This window comes from Adelges cooleyi, unplaced genomic scaffold (genome assembly GCF_023614345.1).
Source record: "Adelges cooleyi isolate 19-005CV unplaced genomic scaffold, UGA_ACOO_1.1 ACOO_flye_CR_arks_rails_tigmint_CR_PRNA_23, whole genome shotgun sequence".
Taxonomy (NCBI): Eukaryota; Metazoa; Arthropoda; class Insecta; order Hemiptera; family Adelgidae; genus Adelges; species Adelges cooleyi.
In genome coordinates, this window is record NW_026095893.1 from 331,838 (window position 1) to 346,958 (window position 15,121).

General features: G+C 30.0%; 1 protein-coding gene across 3 annotated transcripts; it reads right to left on the reverse strand.

Moving 5' to 3' along the window:
• Positions 1-711: 711 nt before the first annotated feature.
• LOC126835613 (zinc finger protein 502-like) lies at positions 712-4,134 on the reverse strand. Of its 3 annotated transcripts, XM_050568304.1 has the most exons (6): positions 3,919-4,128; positions 3,489-3,823; positions 2,761-2,981; positions 1,946-2,062; positions 1,684-1,800; positions 712-1,057 (listed from the first exon to the last, which is right to left on the reverse strand). In XM_050568304.1, exons 3-6 carry the CDS (start codon positions 2,832-2,834, stop codon positions 754-756), a joined length of 612 nt encoding a protein of 203 aa, XP_050424261.1. In that variant the 5' UTR covers positions 2,835-2,981; positions 3,489-3,823; positions 3,919-4,128; the 3' UTR covers positions 712-753. The 3 variants fall into 3 exon arrangements, with proteins under 3 accessions (XP_050424261.1, XP_050424260.1, XP_050424262.1); XM_050568303.1 differs by lacking the exon at positions 3,489-3,823; XM_050568305.1 differs by lacking the exons at positions 1,946-2,062; positions 3,489-3,823 and having other exon boundaries at positions 3,919-4,134.
• Between the last annotated feature and the right edge of the window lie 10,987 nt (positions 4,135-15,121).

The following is a 15,121-nucleotide window of genomic DNA, read 5'->3' on the forward strand; positions in this document are numbered from 1 at the left end:
TAAGCAAAATAATAATTTTTAAAAAAGTTTTTATTTTAATATTTTTTTCCATTTGATTAAGAGGGCGTCGCACCGCCCATTTTTAAGGAGTAAAGTATGGCAATTTTTTACAAAATCTTAATTTAAAGGTTAAACTGTGATGTGTAATTATTAGTTCAATAACTAGGACTCTATTTTGATAGTTAATTTATTTTTTGGACTATCACAGCATCCTTGAAAGCGATTTAAAAATGTTTTTTTCATCTCTACATGTTTAAGCAGACTGAAAATAACTCACTTAATGTTGGTTTTTGAGTAAAAGCACCCCTTATAAAATTAAAAGAGAACAATATTCCGGAGGGCAAGACGGTGCGTTTTTTTTCATTATTCCAAGTATAACGCTCAATACATGTTTTTACCACTGAAAATTACCGGTGCGACGCCCTCTTAACGTGGAAAACTTTGTTTTCATTTAAAAAATTCTAATTTAAAGACCAATTAAAAATGTTTTCAATTTAAGTGTACATTAAGTTGAAATATAAAACTTGAAAATCTTCTATTGATACATTGTGATAACATATTTTTTTTAAGACATTTTGACTGTAAGAGAAAGTCTAAGCAGAATTGTTTACCAAAGAGTTTGAAATTTAGAATCATCAAACAAAATAACTGTTTTTTTATTTAACCGTAATAATACAAACAAAATAGAGAAATGCAAAAAATTTACACAAATTACTCGATATCTAAGAGCTGTATTTTTATTCACAACAAAAATCAAATATTGTTTGATAAATTTGCAGAATGGACATGCCGACTGTGTCGCGTAAGGTGTGATCTCACCGTAAACGATTTTACACAAACGTCACACGTGTATGGTTTTTCACCAGTATGCTTACGTTTGTGCCGGATAAGTTTAGAATTTTGGTTAAAATTCTTAGGGCAGACGTCACATTTAAATGGCTGTTCGCCAGTATGCACGCGTTGATTTTTTCTGAGTAAAGGATTTTTATTGGGTTTTGTTCTTGCCAGTTGATCATTTACATCAGTTTCTTTCGTTTCATTGTTAATTTCATTTACACTACAAACAGAGTGCAACATAAAGTAATAGTTAAAAAAATGTATTATAAAAATCATTTTAAATTTTGCTCATAATAATATAGTATTTTAAATTAAGCAAGTATAGTTCATATACACCCAACATAGAACAGCAAATTTAAGGTATTTATTTGAGAGAAAACCCATTAGTGCCTAAATGTAGTCTATATTTGTTACTCCCTACCTTCAATTTATAAAATACTCCTTTTTTAATAATATTACACTCCTTGCTTTTAGGTGTCTCCTTATTTTTTTATAATTATACTCTGTGTCTATATTTTTCTATTTTCTTTTTGCCACTAATTACTATCATTTCCTACTTGCTAAATATAAAACCAGTCTCAACTGAATTTAAAAAAAAAGTAAAAACAATCTGAACTGAACAAGTTACCACAATGGGGACCAAATGGTTTTTTATAATTAATTAATACAAGCCAATAATAATCTATCCCGATCATAAAATATATTTGGGTTTTGTAACAGTAATTTTAGACCCATTTGTTCAAGAGAACAATACTTTGTACATTTTACAAAAGTTAACCTGAACGTAATTTATCCAGCCAGTCTCAATTGAATTAAAAAAAAATATATTGATTATAAATATTTTACTTAGCAAGTTCTGTGTTCAGCAATTCATTTTCTTTGTTTATTTCTATTGTGGTCTCATATAAACAATCATCTGTACCTTCTATTTGAATTGGTGCCTCATTTTTCTCTTCATCAATACTAAAAAATAAAATGCATTTAAAAAGTAGTCCATGATCTGAATCACTATATTATTACAAATAGTGATTTATCACAAAACGTGAAATTATATAAGCAATAATAATATTGTAAATGTCTTATTGAATGAACACTGTAAATATTTTACTTGGTAACTTCTGTGATCAGTACATCATTTTCTTCCTTTTTTCTTATCGTAGGCTCGTAGAAACAATCATCTGTTCCTTCTATTTTAATTGGTGCCTGATTTTTCTCTTCATCAATACTAAAAAATCAAACACATTTAAAAATTGGTCCATGGTCTGAATTTACTATATTATATGAAACTAAAAATAACCCATCATAAAATGTGAAGTTATTTAACACAACCAACCCGCTAAGTACATTATTTGAGCGGCGGGAGGTGTTTTCATGGTCAGACAGGACTTAGTATACTTAAATAAATACAAATATTCGAAATATTTGTTTAATATTTTTTTTATGCAGCTAAATTACTGAAATAAGTAATTTCATAGCAAATATTTTGTTTATTATTTTATTTATATAAAAAGAATTTAAAAAATATATATATACAATTTAATATAAGGATGCAATATTTTTTAAAAAGCTATGACCCCCATGAGGCTCCAATGCTATTGTCCAAGTTTAGATTTAAACATCTAAGTAAAGTTTTTTTTTTATGTTACAAAAGGACGATGTGATTAAATTATTATTTTAAATGGTGGTTGCTGATTAATATACATTATGTTGATGATGTTGACAGAGATCATACGACTTTCTATAAAATTACAATTATTTTCTAAGCCCACTGTCATTTGATATTAGGTATTTAGGCTCTACAAACAAACTTCTAGCCTGCTCGGCTAGGATACCATACGACTACGAAAAGACCACTTGTTTTTATCCTAACAATAAACAAAACTGGTACCTATGTTTATGTTTTTCAAAAAAAATCCATCTCACCTGTGTACATTACTTTCCAATTTGTTTCGACAACTTTTTCTGGTTGCGGTGTTCATATTATGTGATTTTGACATGTGATAGTCCAAACTTCTTTTAGATATAAATATTTTTTGACACTCGTTGCAAACAAACTGCCGTCGAAATCGCACTCTGCTGTGAGCTCATGCAATAGCTTATTTTATTCAACTTCTACTATGAGCTTGTTGCACGTTTCTTTGACACTAAAAACAATGTATAACAAGTATATTCAGCGCCTAGGTTAAGTAATGTTAGGTTTTTCAATATATATATAATATCGAAAATTGCAAAACCAACTAGCAAAATATGTAATAGCTAGCATAAATATATGTCCATGTCATAATATAGATAATAACTATATTATGACAAGAAACTACTATTTCCATATTAGGGTATAATAAAATATTGCAGCCCAAGCTACAATAACACTCCATAGAATCATAACATTTTGAACAACTATTAATAAATTTGATACTCCTATTTACCATTACAATGATACAATGGTGTAATAAAAGAACTAAAAGCCATCATGATATGTAAAAAAAAATTTACAACATCTGTATTTTGTTAAAACTGCGTCACTTTTTTCATATATCGAGAAAAAATAGACTAAAAATATGTAAAGCTAGCCTAAAATACCATCATACTTTTAATTAATAAGTCAAAAATCCCTGCCAGACACCTTCCATAAAAAAAAAAACAATTAATACCCATTCAGAACTCCTCATCATCACGTAGTTTAACAGGCCTTGAAGGCGCAATGTTCCGTGGTTTCTTGACAAATTAGTTTTTGGAACGGTTCGTCACTGTAAAGGATATTATAGTGTTTTCTTTTCACAAGACAATTTCCCGCCTAGCAAATAGAACCGTAAGACCGAATATCGAACCAGTAAATGCCAACACACCGACACATTAACCGTTCGGCCACTGGTCCTCCTCAAAAATTCATAATATTACAAATCAACAACTATAATGGTTCAACTATTATGGAAAAAAACTCAGTTGTGACGTCAGGACTAATGTACTTCCATTTGAACAAAAATCCCTAGACAACATCATTACTAGTTATATAATAAAACATATTTTATTATAATGGCTGTTATTTAAAAGCCAATGTAATGCAAAAATATTATACTTTACCTAGATCTGAAATCGATAATCCCCCGAAGTAGGTGTTTTTATTATATATTAAAATAGTATAAAATGTATATTCAAATGCGCTGTAATGAATCGAAATTCAATCAATGAAAATATATCAGTTAAAAAATACTATTATTCGTCCGTTTTCGAGAAAGACCGAACAAAATGTAATAAAATAAAAGCATGGCAATTCAACATGGCATGCCGCCAGCCGCATGTCTGATATCAGCAAGATAAGTGATAACAGCTGATAACAGACTTGGAGGAAACGTTAATATGTACACGGATGAAAATAATTCCCGGTAAACTTTGTTTCTAGGCCAGTAGGAATAACTTTGTTTACTGACCAACTTGTCTACTTCTGATTTATTATAACCTTCGATTTTTTTTATACAAAAATGCACACCAATAAGATCTACACACGAGAACAAAAAACAATGACAATTTTGTACATTTGTTTTCTCGTCGAGTTGACGTGTTTTTCTTAAACTTAATATTTATTTTATGAATTAAGAAAATTAGATAATATGAAAAATACATTTGAAAAAATGTGTATTAAAACAACTAATGTACTAAGTCTACAACCAAAGTCTACCTGTTTAGTAAAAATTGTCAACTTATGAAATATTATTTTATACAATTTTAATTAAAAAAATGAATGTATTGAATTCGATAAATTCGTACATTATTTTGGAATTCGATCGACTTACCTACATACAAATACTAAATAATGAGTACAACAAAGCCAGCTCAATGGGGAGGGGAGGGATCAAAAGTGCAAACTCAAAACACAAAAAATTGTTTACCTATGTCGGTTTTGCGTCGCCTAAAACCGCAGTCCATCTATCAAAAATTTGATTTTGAAATCGTAACAAAATGAAATACGGTAAGTATGCGATCCGGATAATATTTTTGTAAGCACAGAAATAGGTTTTCTCCATTCTGTAGTATATTGTACCTATACAGGGTGTTCCATTTGATGTAAGACACCCATATTTCCAGAAAATATTAATATTTTGAGAATAATTTTTTCCTATACTTGTAGGTGCATATTTTTTTACTATATTTTTCAATATTTGGACCTTTTTTTTCTTCATCACTTGTACGTAAAACAAGCAGGTATGGACTTGTTTTTTTTTAGTACTTTCAAGACGTATAGGGAAAAAATGATTTTCAAAATATTCATATTTTCCCGAGAAAATGAGTGTTTAATTCTTACATCAGGCGGATCACCCTGTAGAGTATGCTTATATAATTAGAACAACGTTTTTAAGACTTAATATATTTGAAGTATCAGTATTATCATGCCTATTTTAAACGTTTGTAAATTGTGTAGTCTGTAGAAGTGTGTATTAAGTAAAAGATGAAATATTTAATGCTGTCGAAAATAAGTGTAAGCAATGTGAAAGACATACATCCTAATTCTGGTAACCAATCAATGTGTTATGTTAATTATCAATTATCATCGGGCAGCAAGAAACTATTCTAGCTTGCAAAGACAATTATTGATTCCAGTTACAGATTTATGTAGGTACGTTTTGGCCAACAGCAGCGCGGTGTTCTTAAATAATGACGATAGCAGCTAATTTTAATGAGTCAATTCCGTTGTTAAGCTCGTGTGTCATAAAATATGCTATTATTATAGATTTAAAAATAAGAATGTTTTTTTTTTCATATTCTATATTAACTATTATTACACGTCATATAGTACCTATCAGACATAGACATTGTTAACCCCCCGCTAGTAATTTTACTAGCTTTTGTTGGCGCGGCTGTTGTAGGGGTTGGCTAGCTTTTATTATATCTCATGCAAAAAGGGATAAGTGTGCTAAAATGCAGTATTCGAGATTTTGAGCTTTAACTATAATAATATAGAAGAACGATAAAATTTGGGTAGAGATGATATAGCGTGATAAATATCACGAATTTTCTTGGTTGACTGGATGCCTATGATACAAAATCTTAAAAAAAATTTTTTTTTAAATAACACTTGTCTGTAAAACAAATAAATTTTCTGCTCGGTTTTTGTCAGAAAATAATAAATTTGCGTGTAATCAAAAAACGTTTTTAATTTTACACACCACGGTAGGTACACGTGATCAACTCGTATGAAAACTTTCACAAGACAACGTGTACAAACTGTTGGCAAGATACACATTTTTTTACAATTTAACGACAGCATAACGCGTCTTGCGATTATGATAGGTTGGTATTAGTTTATAGTTACACAAAAGACTTGTATTTTACTATAGTATAAATAAAAATATAAAAAATAACAATGATTGTAAACATTTATGGATTTTTGCTATGTTGTTTGGCTATAACGTCAAATATAAAAACAATCCGATCAGCAGGTAACCACCGGGTAAGGATTTTTTTTCAACTACATTTTTTTCTGTAAAATAATTTCGATTATATTGGTGTCCCACGCAAATTTGACACATTTTGTTCTAGTGAATATTTTTATTTTTTTTTTTATTGATTTATACTCATTTGTGCTAGAAACACCACGGTTTGGCTTTTAACTGTTGTACCTTTTATGGTTTACAAGTAACTATCCAAAACCAGTTATCGATCAGTCAAAATTCTCAGCAAACTATTCTTAATATGGATATCTTGAATTTAAAAATAGTTATAAAAAGTAAAACACAAAAAAAGTCATTAAATTAGTCAAATCTTTGTGAGACACCTGTATTTTGCGGTAGATAGCAGTTGTAAAATATACCAAATGCTATAAAATGACAATACCGAAAAGTCAATCTTAATTTGTATTGACTCGGGGCTTTGTAAAAAATACACATACAACATTGGTCATTTATTTATACAAATGAGATGTTTTTATTAATTTGTAGTCATAATAATACATTTTCAGACAATATAATCAGAATAAACTATATATTTAACAACTGCATCATACTGAAATTAAGTTTATTTTATTTTGAAGCAAAATAATCATTGAATAAATCATAGATTGTCTATTGAGGCTGTCCAATTTACGTTTTTGTTTTAAATTACAATTATTTCGAGTGATTAAACGAAATTGGTTTATTATTAGAGTTACAGTTTTATAATTATATAAATATATATATATTTTTTAGGTTACTCCTACACGGTTTTTCCTTCAAAAATCTGAATCACGCTATTTGCAAACCTTAAGTAAACTGAAAACATTCAGAAAACCTCCAATTAAAATGAACACCACATACATGAACATTTTGTCATCGCCTTATTGTGACAGTGTTGACGATTACAAATCAAAATTACAAAGCCGGTCTAAATTAGAGAGAAAAGCCCAAGACATAAAATGTAGTTTTTGTGTAATTGCCAAATCAAACATACGGCACATGATTGATAAGTTAAACAGCGAAGAGGCTTTCGTCGATCACATGGAAACCGTAAAGCGTTATGAAGAGGAAGCCAAATGTATACTTGAAATATTGCTGACGTCGGATTTAGAGACTGGCAAATGGCTTTGGATATATTTGTTGAGAGATTGTTACGAGAGTCGTCGACAGTTTCCAAGACTATTTGACCGGACTAAAAGCCTTGCCGTTCGAATATAAAGTGCTTTTGCATTTTATGGACGTAGTTAAATGGTCGGCTACTCAATATATGTAATACGTTTTTAAATAATAACACAAATCACAATGTTCATAAATAATTTTGTTATAACGAAATTAAAAAAAAAAATAATAATTGCAATTTTCAATGATAATAGTGTCATTCCCATGCATGAAAGCTTCAACGCGTTCATATTTTTGAAGTTTTCGAAGTTTCAAGTTTAGGGCAGGTGGAAAGGCGAAGTGTAGTATTATATATTTTGTCTGCGCGCACTTCTCTTCCCATCTTAACTTTTAAACTCTTATCATTTAAAAAATATTTGTTCAAAACTGGTATTCAACCAGTCAAAATTTTAAAGAAAATATTCTTAATTTAAAAAGCCAATAAAATATGTACGTTTATAAAATCCAATATTTAAAGAAAATGTTTATTTTATTTTTGAGAAATTTTCTAAAATCAATTTTTCTTAATTCATTCAAATAAAAATACTCATATTCATAGTTCAAAGAATACTATCTATACTTTACATGTAAATTATGAAATGCTAAAGATACATTTTTACTCATTCAAACTACATCAAAAGCAAAACTTAGTATTGTTTAATAATTCCATGACATTTGGATTGCCTCCTTTTGCCCCTGAGCACAGTATTATTAATACTACCGAAGTACTGTATTTTACTGATATAATTATTTTTGATAATTAATTAATGTAATTCAATCACTACTGTTGTTTTAAAATTAACAAAATTAATATGAATTCGAATGATAAGTTGTAAATGTTAAGTTGTAAGTGATAAATGTTAACATTATATTACCAATATTTCTTTGTGGCAATAAGGTTTACTTAGTGGTAAGGTATATTAACGTGTAAACAACTGAAAATGTATACACCATTTGTGATAGGTACAGATAATATTTTTTTTTTAATCCGGAACTGGTCGAGTGATTGAGTAACTACAAACAAATTGATTATCTAGAATTTTCCCTCTTAGGCCAAAATATTATTATTTTTATACATTGATTGTTTGCATTTTGTCTGCACGTTCAGTGAGTTAACAACTCTATTCCCTTTTGTTTTAATTTTAATCTATTAACTATAATCTACATTATAAATACAAATTACTGTATTCATAGGTATTTTGTTTTTTTCTCGTCGTTAAGTGACTTCTTATATGTGTTTAGAAACGGGTTTTCATATTTTTCGTAACATGGTTTTGATATGTTACATAATAATAAAAATTGTTCAAAAACAGTTCCATGGTGGAAGATGCATTTTGACTAGGTAAAAACATAAAACCCACAGCCGTTTAATAAAGTTTTCTAATTAGACGACAAAAATGTATGTAAAAAAAACAAAAATAATAATAACATTAGTTTTAAGAAAGTTTATCGAATATTTATTTTATCTTATAAACAATATACATTTTTCCCCTCCCATGAGAGAGGTGCTATAAATTATTGTACACCGTCAGCATATCGAGCGGCAAATATTATTTAAATTGAATAAAATTTCTTGTATTAAAAAAAAAATGAGTCTTTGATTTTCTCTAAATGTATAACACGTATGTGTTGACACTTTTCACAAAAACATCATAAATTCGCCTGTCGTCCTATGACGAAATATTACAGTTGTGAAAACATTCCAGAAAACCCTTGAACACAATAGACTAACTCTTCTTTGTCGATTTACTCCGTACTTTCAGATAAGTTGTCTGAGAAACGGAATAAATTGTAAAGATACATTTTTCAACAACTTTTCGTAAGTCCGTTAGCTAAATATATAATTTTACCGAACATGAAGTGTTCGTTTTCGATTAGAACGCTGTTATTCTTTTGGCCCTATATGACCTGTTGTTAAAGTAAAGCATTTAAAAATATCGTGACTTCCAAAGTCTTTAAGGAGAAAATTTCAACTTAGGCATAGTATCGTGAGTAAAAACAAAATAATAATTAAATATTATATTAAATCGGTCTTACCTTAGCAAAACTTATATGATATTAAACGATCAATAATTTTCCCGACTTGAGGTATTTTAAATAAAAATAAATTCAGTTACATTGTGCCTGTTAACCGTCGACACGGTAAAATTGTCTTCAAATTGATTTCGACAAATTCCAATAGTAGACGCATGCCCCGAATTTTAGATTCCAAACTATAAACCGAATGAGTAAGGGGACTCGTGTCAAACGTAAGCTATTACAATTTCACAGCTGCTAACATTTTCTACAGAAAATGTTTATTTTTCATTTAAAAAATACAATATGTAGCCATCTTGTTTTGCGAAAACGTATAATATTATGCATGCCACATTGACATGTGTTCGGTAGACAACTTGTTTGAACTGTAATACTTCAAATCAATCACTATGTCGAGTACAACACGAAGTAACATGAATTTTCGTTTTTAGGCGAAGAGTGTCGTTATTGACTGTAGAAAACATATTATTCCAACGCATTAGACACAGCAGATCAATTAGCAAAGAAAAAATCGCGCGGTATTCCTGCCAATATGACGTCTTCGAATATTTCCCGGGTTATAATTATACTATGCATTATTTGTTCAATACCAACTATGGTATTGTCGAAACAAGATGAAGTAATGACCGACAGCGAATCGGTTCAAATAACCGGGTTAGACATTCTCAAGGATATGGACATACGAAAAGACGGCCAGTACACGTCCCTTAGTAAAACGTTCGGCCCAAACCCAGCCGAATGGAGTGTTGATAGTGGCAACAATCGAGCTATAAACGACATGACTCTTACTGCGCTGTGCTGTTTGTATTGCTCGCAAATAACGCAATATTTACACAATGGACTCAGCTACTTCCAGATACGTGCACATTACCCAGAACACGTACTCAATGAGGATTATCGTTCAGAGAACGTGACAAAAAGCCAGACAATAGTGTTCCAGAGCATAGCTATGACAATTTTTTATTTGATCAGAGAAATATTAAGAATATCCGGAAAGGGCAGAACTCTTAATTGGCATACAAATAGAATTATAACCGACGCCGTAGGCGTTTTAAGACATTTTAATTTTCCCGGATTGTTACATGTGAAATTGAGGAACGTGGTGTATCAAAGAACAATTAGCACAAACAACCGTAAAGCGTTAAAAACAATTTTTCAAGGTTCACAAATCAATAGTTTTGAAATCAATGAAAGAGTTGCGTACTCGGGCGTGTACCGAAAATCAAAAACCGTTGAAAGTTTTACCACGCTTTTGGAACGTTTTACGAAAAATATAAAAGCCATGGAATCTGACATAAAAGCAGTTAGAGAGATAAATGCAAATTTGTGTGATTATGAATACGAAGAGGTGGGATTTTTGCAGTATGACTCACTTCTGAGTATAGATCTAAACGTTTTGCAGGTTACGAGAAAGACAAATTAAAGCAAGCAATACAAATTTTGAAATCTTTAAAACAGGATGATTGTCAGTTTTCATCCGTCGTCGTCGTTCATTTTATATTAAATGATCATATCATATCGCAGTGTGAATCAATAACGTTGGATGCAAATAATATGCACATGTCCGAGCAATTGCAATCATGTTTTAACTCTATGACAAAATCTATCGTATCAATAGAAGAAAAGCTCGACCATTCGCTGAGTACTATCATCGAGTCTTTGGATTCGACTAGGCCGTACAACAATGCCAACCGCAACGTAATGTGTCGACATACTCACCGAAGAAAATTTGAAAAAGTACAAAACTGTTGAAACCCAAATGGATAGAAACAATTATACAGTTGAAAGTCTGTTAATGAATAACATTTTGAATAAGGCTTTGGCCAAACATAGCAGTTTTTCGATGTTGCTCGACATCAACGTTTCGTGGGATGGCCATTTCAAGAGATTACCGGAAATTGTGGATTTCGTCAAGAATAATATAAACCCCAAATATCTGTGCAAATATCAACTGACCATGATCAAAGCTATTGTTATTGTAGCCTATGAGAAAATGAAAACAATTATTAAAACTAGTATGGCAAGAAACAATTTCTCAATGTATTCTAATAATATAAACACATTGCTTGACGCATTAAGTTTTGTACTTACTTCATATATCCCGTTGAGAATAGAACTAGTGTATAGAACGATTTTGGCATATTTTAAAAAGTACTTCTCAGGCGATGCTTCGATCGAACAAAATACACTTATTCGCATAATTAAAGTAGAACAATATTATTTGGGGTTGCAGAATGGAACGTCCGATGCTAAAACCGATGAAATAGTACTTTCGATACCAGATCATACAATATTAGCAACGACATCCGAGTCACCTGATGTCGAAATGCTTGAACAATATGTTTTTGAAATGGATATCAATATCGACATTAATGATGGCCAAGGAAATATAAATCGATTAATAGCATTTTCGTTGGAGGGTAAGGACATTTGGACTAGTCTGTTGAATGTTTTACGTTTGTTGGATTTAAAACAAATACATGATGTTGAGATCGTATAGATAGCAACTTGTAAGAAAAATAATCCGTTAATTTTATATATACCCTAGTTTCAATATTATTTTATAGTTATACATAAAATACATTTTAGAAAATCTAAAGTTTTACTAAACGTTTATTTCAGTGTTTTCTTTTTGCACATCAATTACTCTTTATTGCACCGTTTCAATACAAAAATATTGTATTATTGTATTTTATCTTAAGTTTCTTGATGTATTAAACTTTTCAAGTTTCGGCCCTTTATTATTTATCATTGTAGCAATCATATTACGGTAATAAAATATAAAGCTTTATCGACTTATCGAGATAGGCTTTTTCTAATTTACATCACCTTTATATTCAACTAGTTTGGGGTCAGTCTCTTATTTTTACTTCAACTAGCACTTCTACAGCGGTTATATCATTAAGCAACTAAATACATTTATTCAAAGTTCAATATAATACTGTAAGGTAGTAACAAATATTAGAATTTTTAACTAGTCACCATCATAGTCGAATTTATACCCACACACAACGTGTGTGTACAAATAGTCGATAATATGTTTATAATCGTGTTGTTTGGTTTTTTTAATGAGGCGAGAGTGTATCTCGAAAAAAATATTTTTAATAAAATTCTTTTATTGGACAAAAAGGCAATTTGTCAGCAGTGGCGACCCGTAGAAAAATAATTAGGGGAGACCATACATATATTAAATTACTAGATAGCCTACTATTTTGACGTACCTATTCTCAAAAACGAAGCTGGATGCAGTGTGGTCAATGTTTACATTATGTTACCAATATTTAATTGTCGTAATGAGATATAAGGTTTACTTAGTAGTGCGGTATATTACTATAACTTGTATTACTATTATTATATTACAATAAAATATTGATAAAACAATATAAACATTGAAAACACTTCATATGGCCATCAAGCTGCTATGAAAAAATTGAATAATATAATATAACTATGGAGGAGACTGAAAACTCAAACTATTAATACCTACTGATAAAAAAAAAACCAAACAAGAAAAACCTTTATTATTTTTAATTTATTTAGTTATTTAAGAGTATAACACTGCTAGTGTTATACTTACATACAATTTTATTTACATATTAGTATATTATGTCTTAAAATTTCAGACTTTAACCAACAAATGACATTTTTCCTGATTTGTTAGTATAATTATTTTTTAGTAGCTAAAGATTAAAGAGGAAACTTAGTTTTAATTTTTTCCCCTCACGTGCGGATACTAAATGTGTCTATAAGAGTCGCATACATACATATATTACCGTTTAAGTCGATCACTTCCATAATTGATAAGAATAACCGAGAACATTGTTGAAACACGCCAAGTTTTATTTTTCTTATTTTAAATAGTTCATTAAAAATATTATACATTCGCATTGAGGTTTATATTTCTCTGGAAAATACTGAAAAAGGTAAATATTTGGTAACACTCGGATGCCTAGGAATCACACCTCTATCCCAACGGGGGGAGGGGGGTGGTCATTTTGGAAACGGAGTTCTCCTTAGCCGAGCTCCAGTGGATAAATATTGCAGTGTGTAAGATGTGTTAAAAAATATTCTAATTTCTGTTATAAAATATATAAATTTATATTATATTATTAGATAGTAAGGAAAACTACAACTTGAATAATTTGAATATTATTGTGTTACATACTTGCATTAGGTGCATGACCTAATACAGTTATACTACACCAACTACCATTTTTTTGTGTTTAATTTAAGTAATATAATATAATTTTGTATGGATTATAAAATTGGTATAGATATAATTGCCTATAATAAATATACGAGTACTACACAATAATTATTGATTTTAATATTATTATACATTTTAAATGCAAACAAAAAACATTACTAAAAGTAACAAAAAACTACAGGTAAACAAATAATAATTATTTTATTTGAATAATAACTTTTACATTATTGTGTCAACATTTTAATATGCTACTTGGCTTACCAATTACACTAAAAATTAGGATATGTATAACGTTAGCCAATAACGATATGATGATCGGATTTTAGTAATTGGTATTACAACGATGAACTAATATAATATAACTCCACTTGAGAGAAATTCCTAGAAACACAGTTTCCATATTAGTACATGCATCGTTACAATATTCGTCAGGTAGGTTAGGTTAGTAATGATATGCAATGTTAGTAATACATATCCATGATAAAAAGGTACTCTAGGACAAACAATGTTTTCACAAATGTTAGGTATAGTGTAGCAATAACTGAGTGGCTACAAACAGTCATTAGCGAACAATATCATATATTTTCATTATATTTTTTCTTAATTATAAAAATATATTATAAAACGAATATAGTTATTGGGCATTTGGTAATGTACATACAAAAAAGTACTCTTCGAGAAATAATGGAAATGAAATACGCAGTTATTTTCAGTTTAGTTAAAGTAAACAGGCATTTGTTTTTGTTATACGTTTGAAACACATTTTTTATGGTTTACATATAGGGAATGTGCAGCAACCTTAAGTCGTTCAGTTAACGTACGGTTACGATAAAAAATAGTTGCTAATTTTATTTTTAAAAAGGAATACTACAGTAGTATTTAAACAAAATGTTTTACATTGTGTCTAGAGGCTTTATGATTTTGGTAATAATAAGTAATTGGCAGATCTTGTTATCATGTGACGACAATGAAGATCTAATTTTTATGATCAACGTCATACTAAGCAATACTGGATGGTGTGAAATCGACCATATTAAAGGCAAACACCAAGATTCTACAAAATCATTTTCTGGTTTTGAACTGTTCATACCCAACGAAAACCCCTATCTTTTTACAGTTACCGACGAAAATGTTTATGATAAATACTGGATGACGGCGCGATTGATTGGATGTGTGTACGCGAAAGTCTTATTAGATTATGTATCCTTCATTCGATTGATTGTACACGAAAGCTCACGCGAGGCAAGACGAGTGAGTAACGTAAACAGTTCGTGGAGGCATCGCCAAAAATTCAACATAGAAGATTTTCCCAGGGCTAAACCTGATGTGAACCATGACAAATTCTGGTATATGCTCGATTTAGCGTTGGGCATAATAGAAAACAGTCACGAGATGTTTGACTGTATAGCCAATGTGTTGAGTTTTCTAGTAGAATCGTTGATAAGTCTACGTGAGG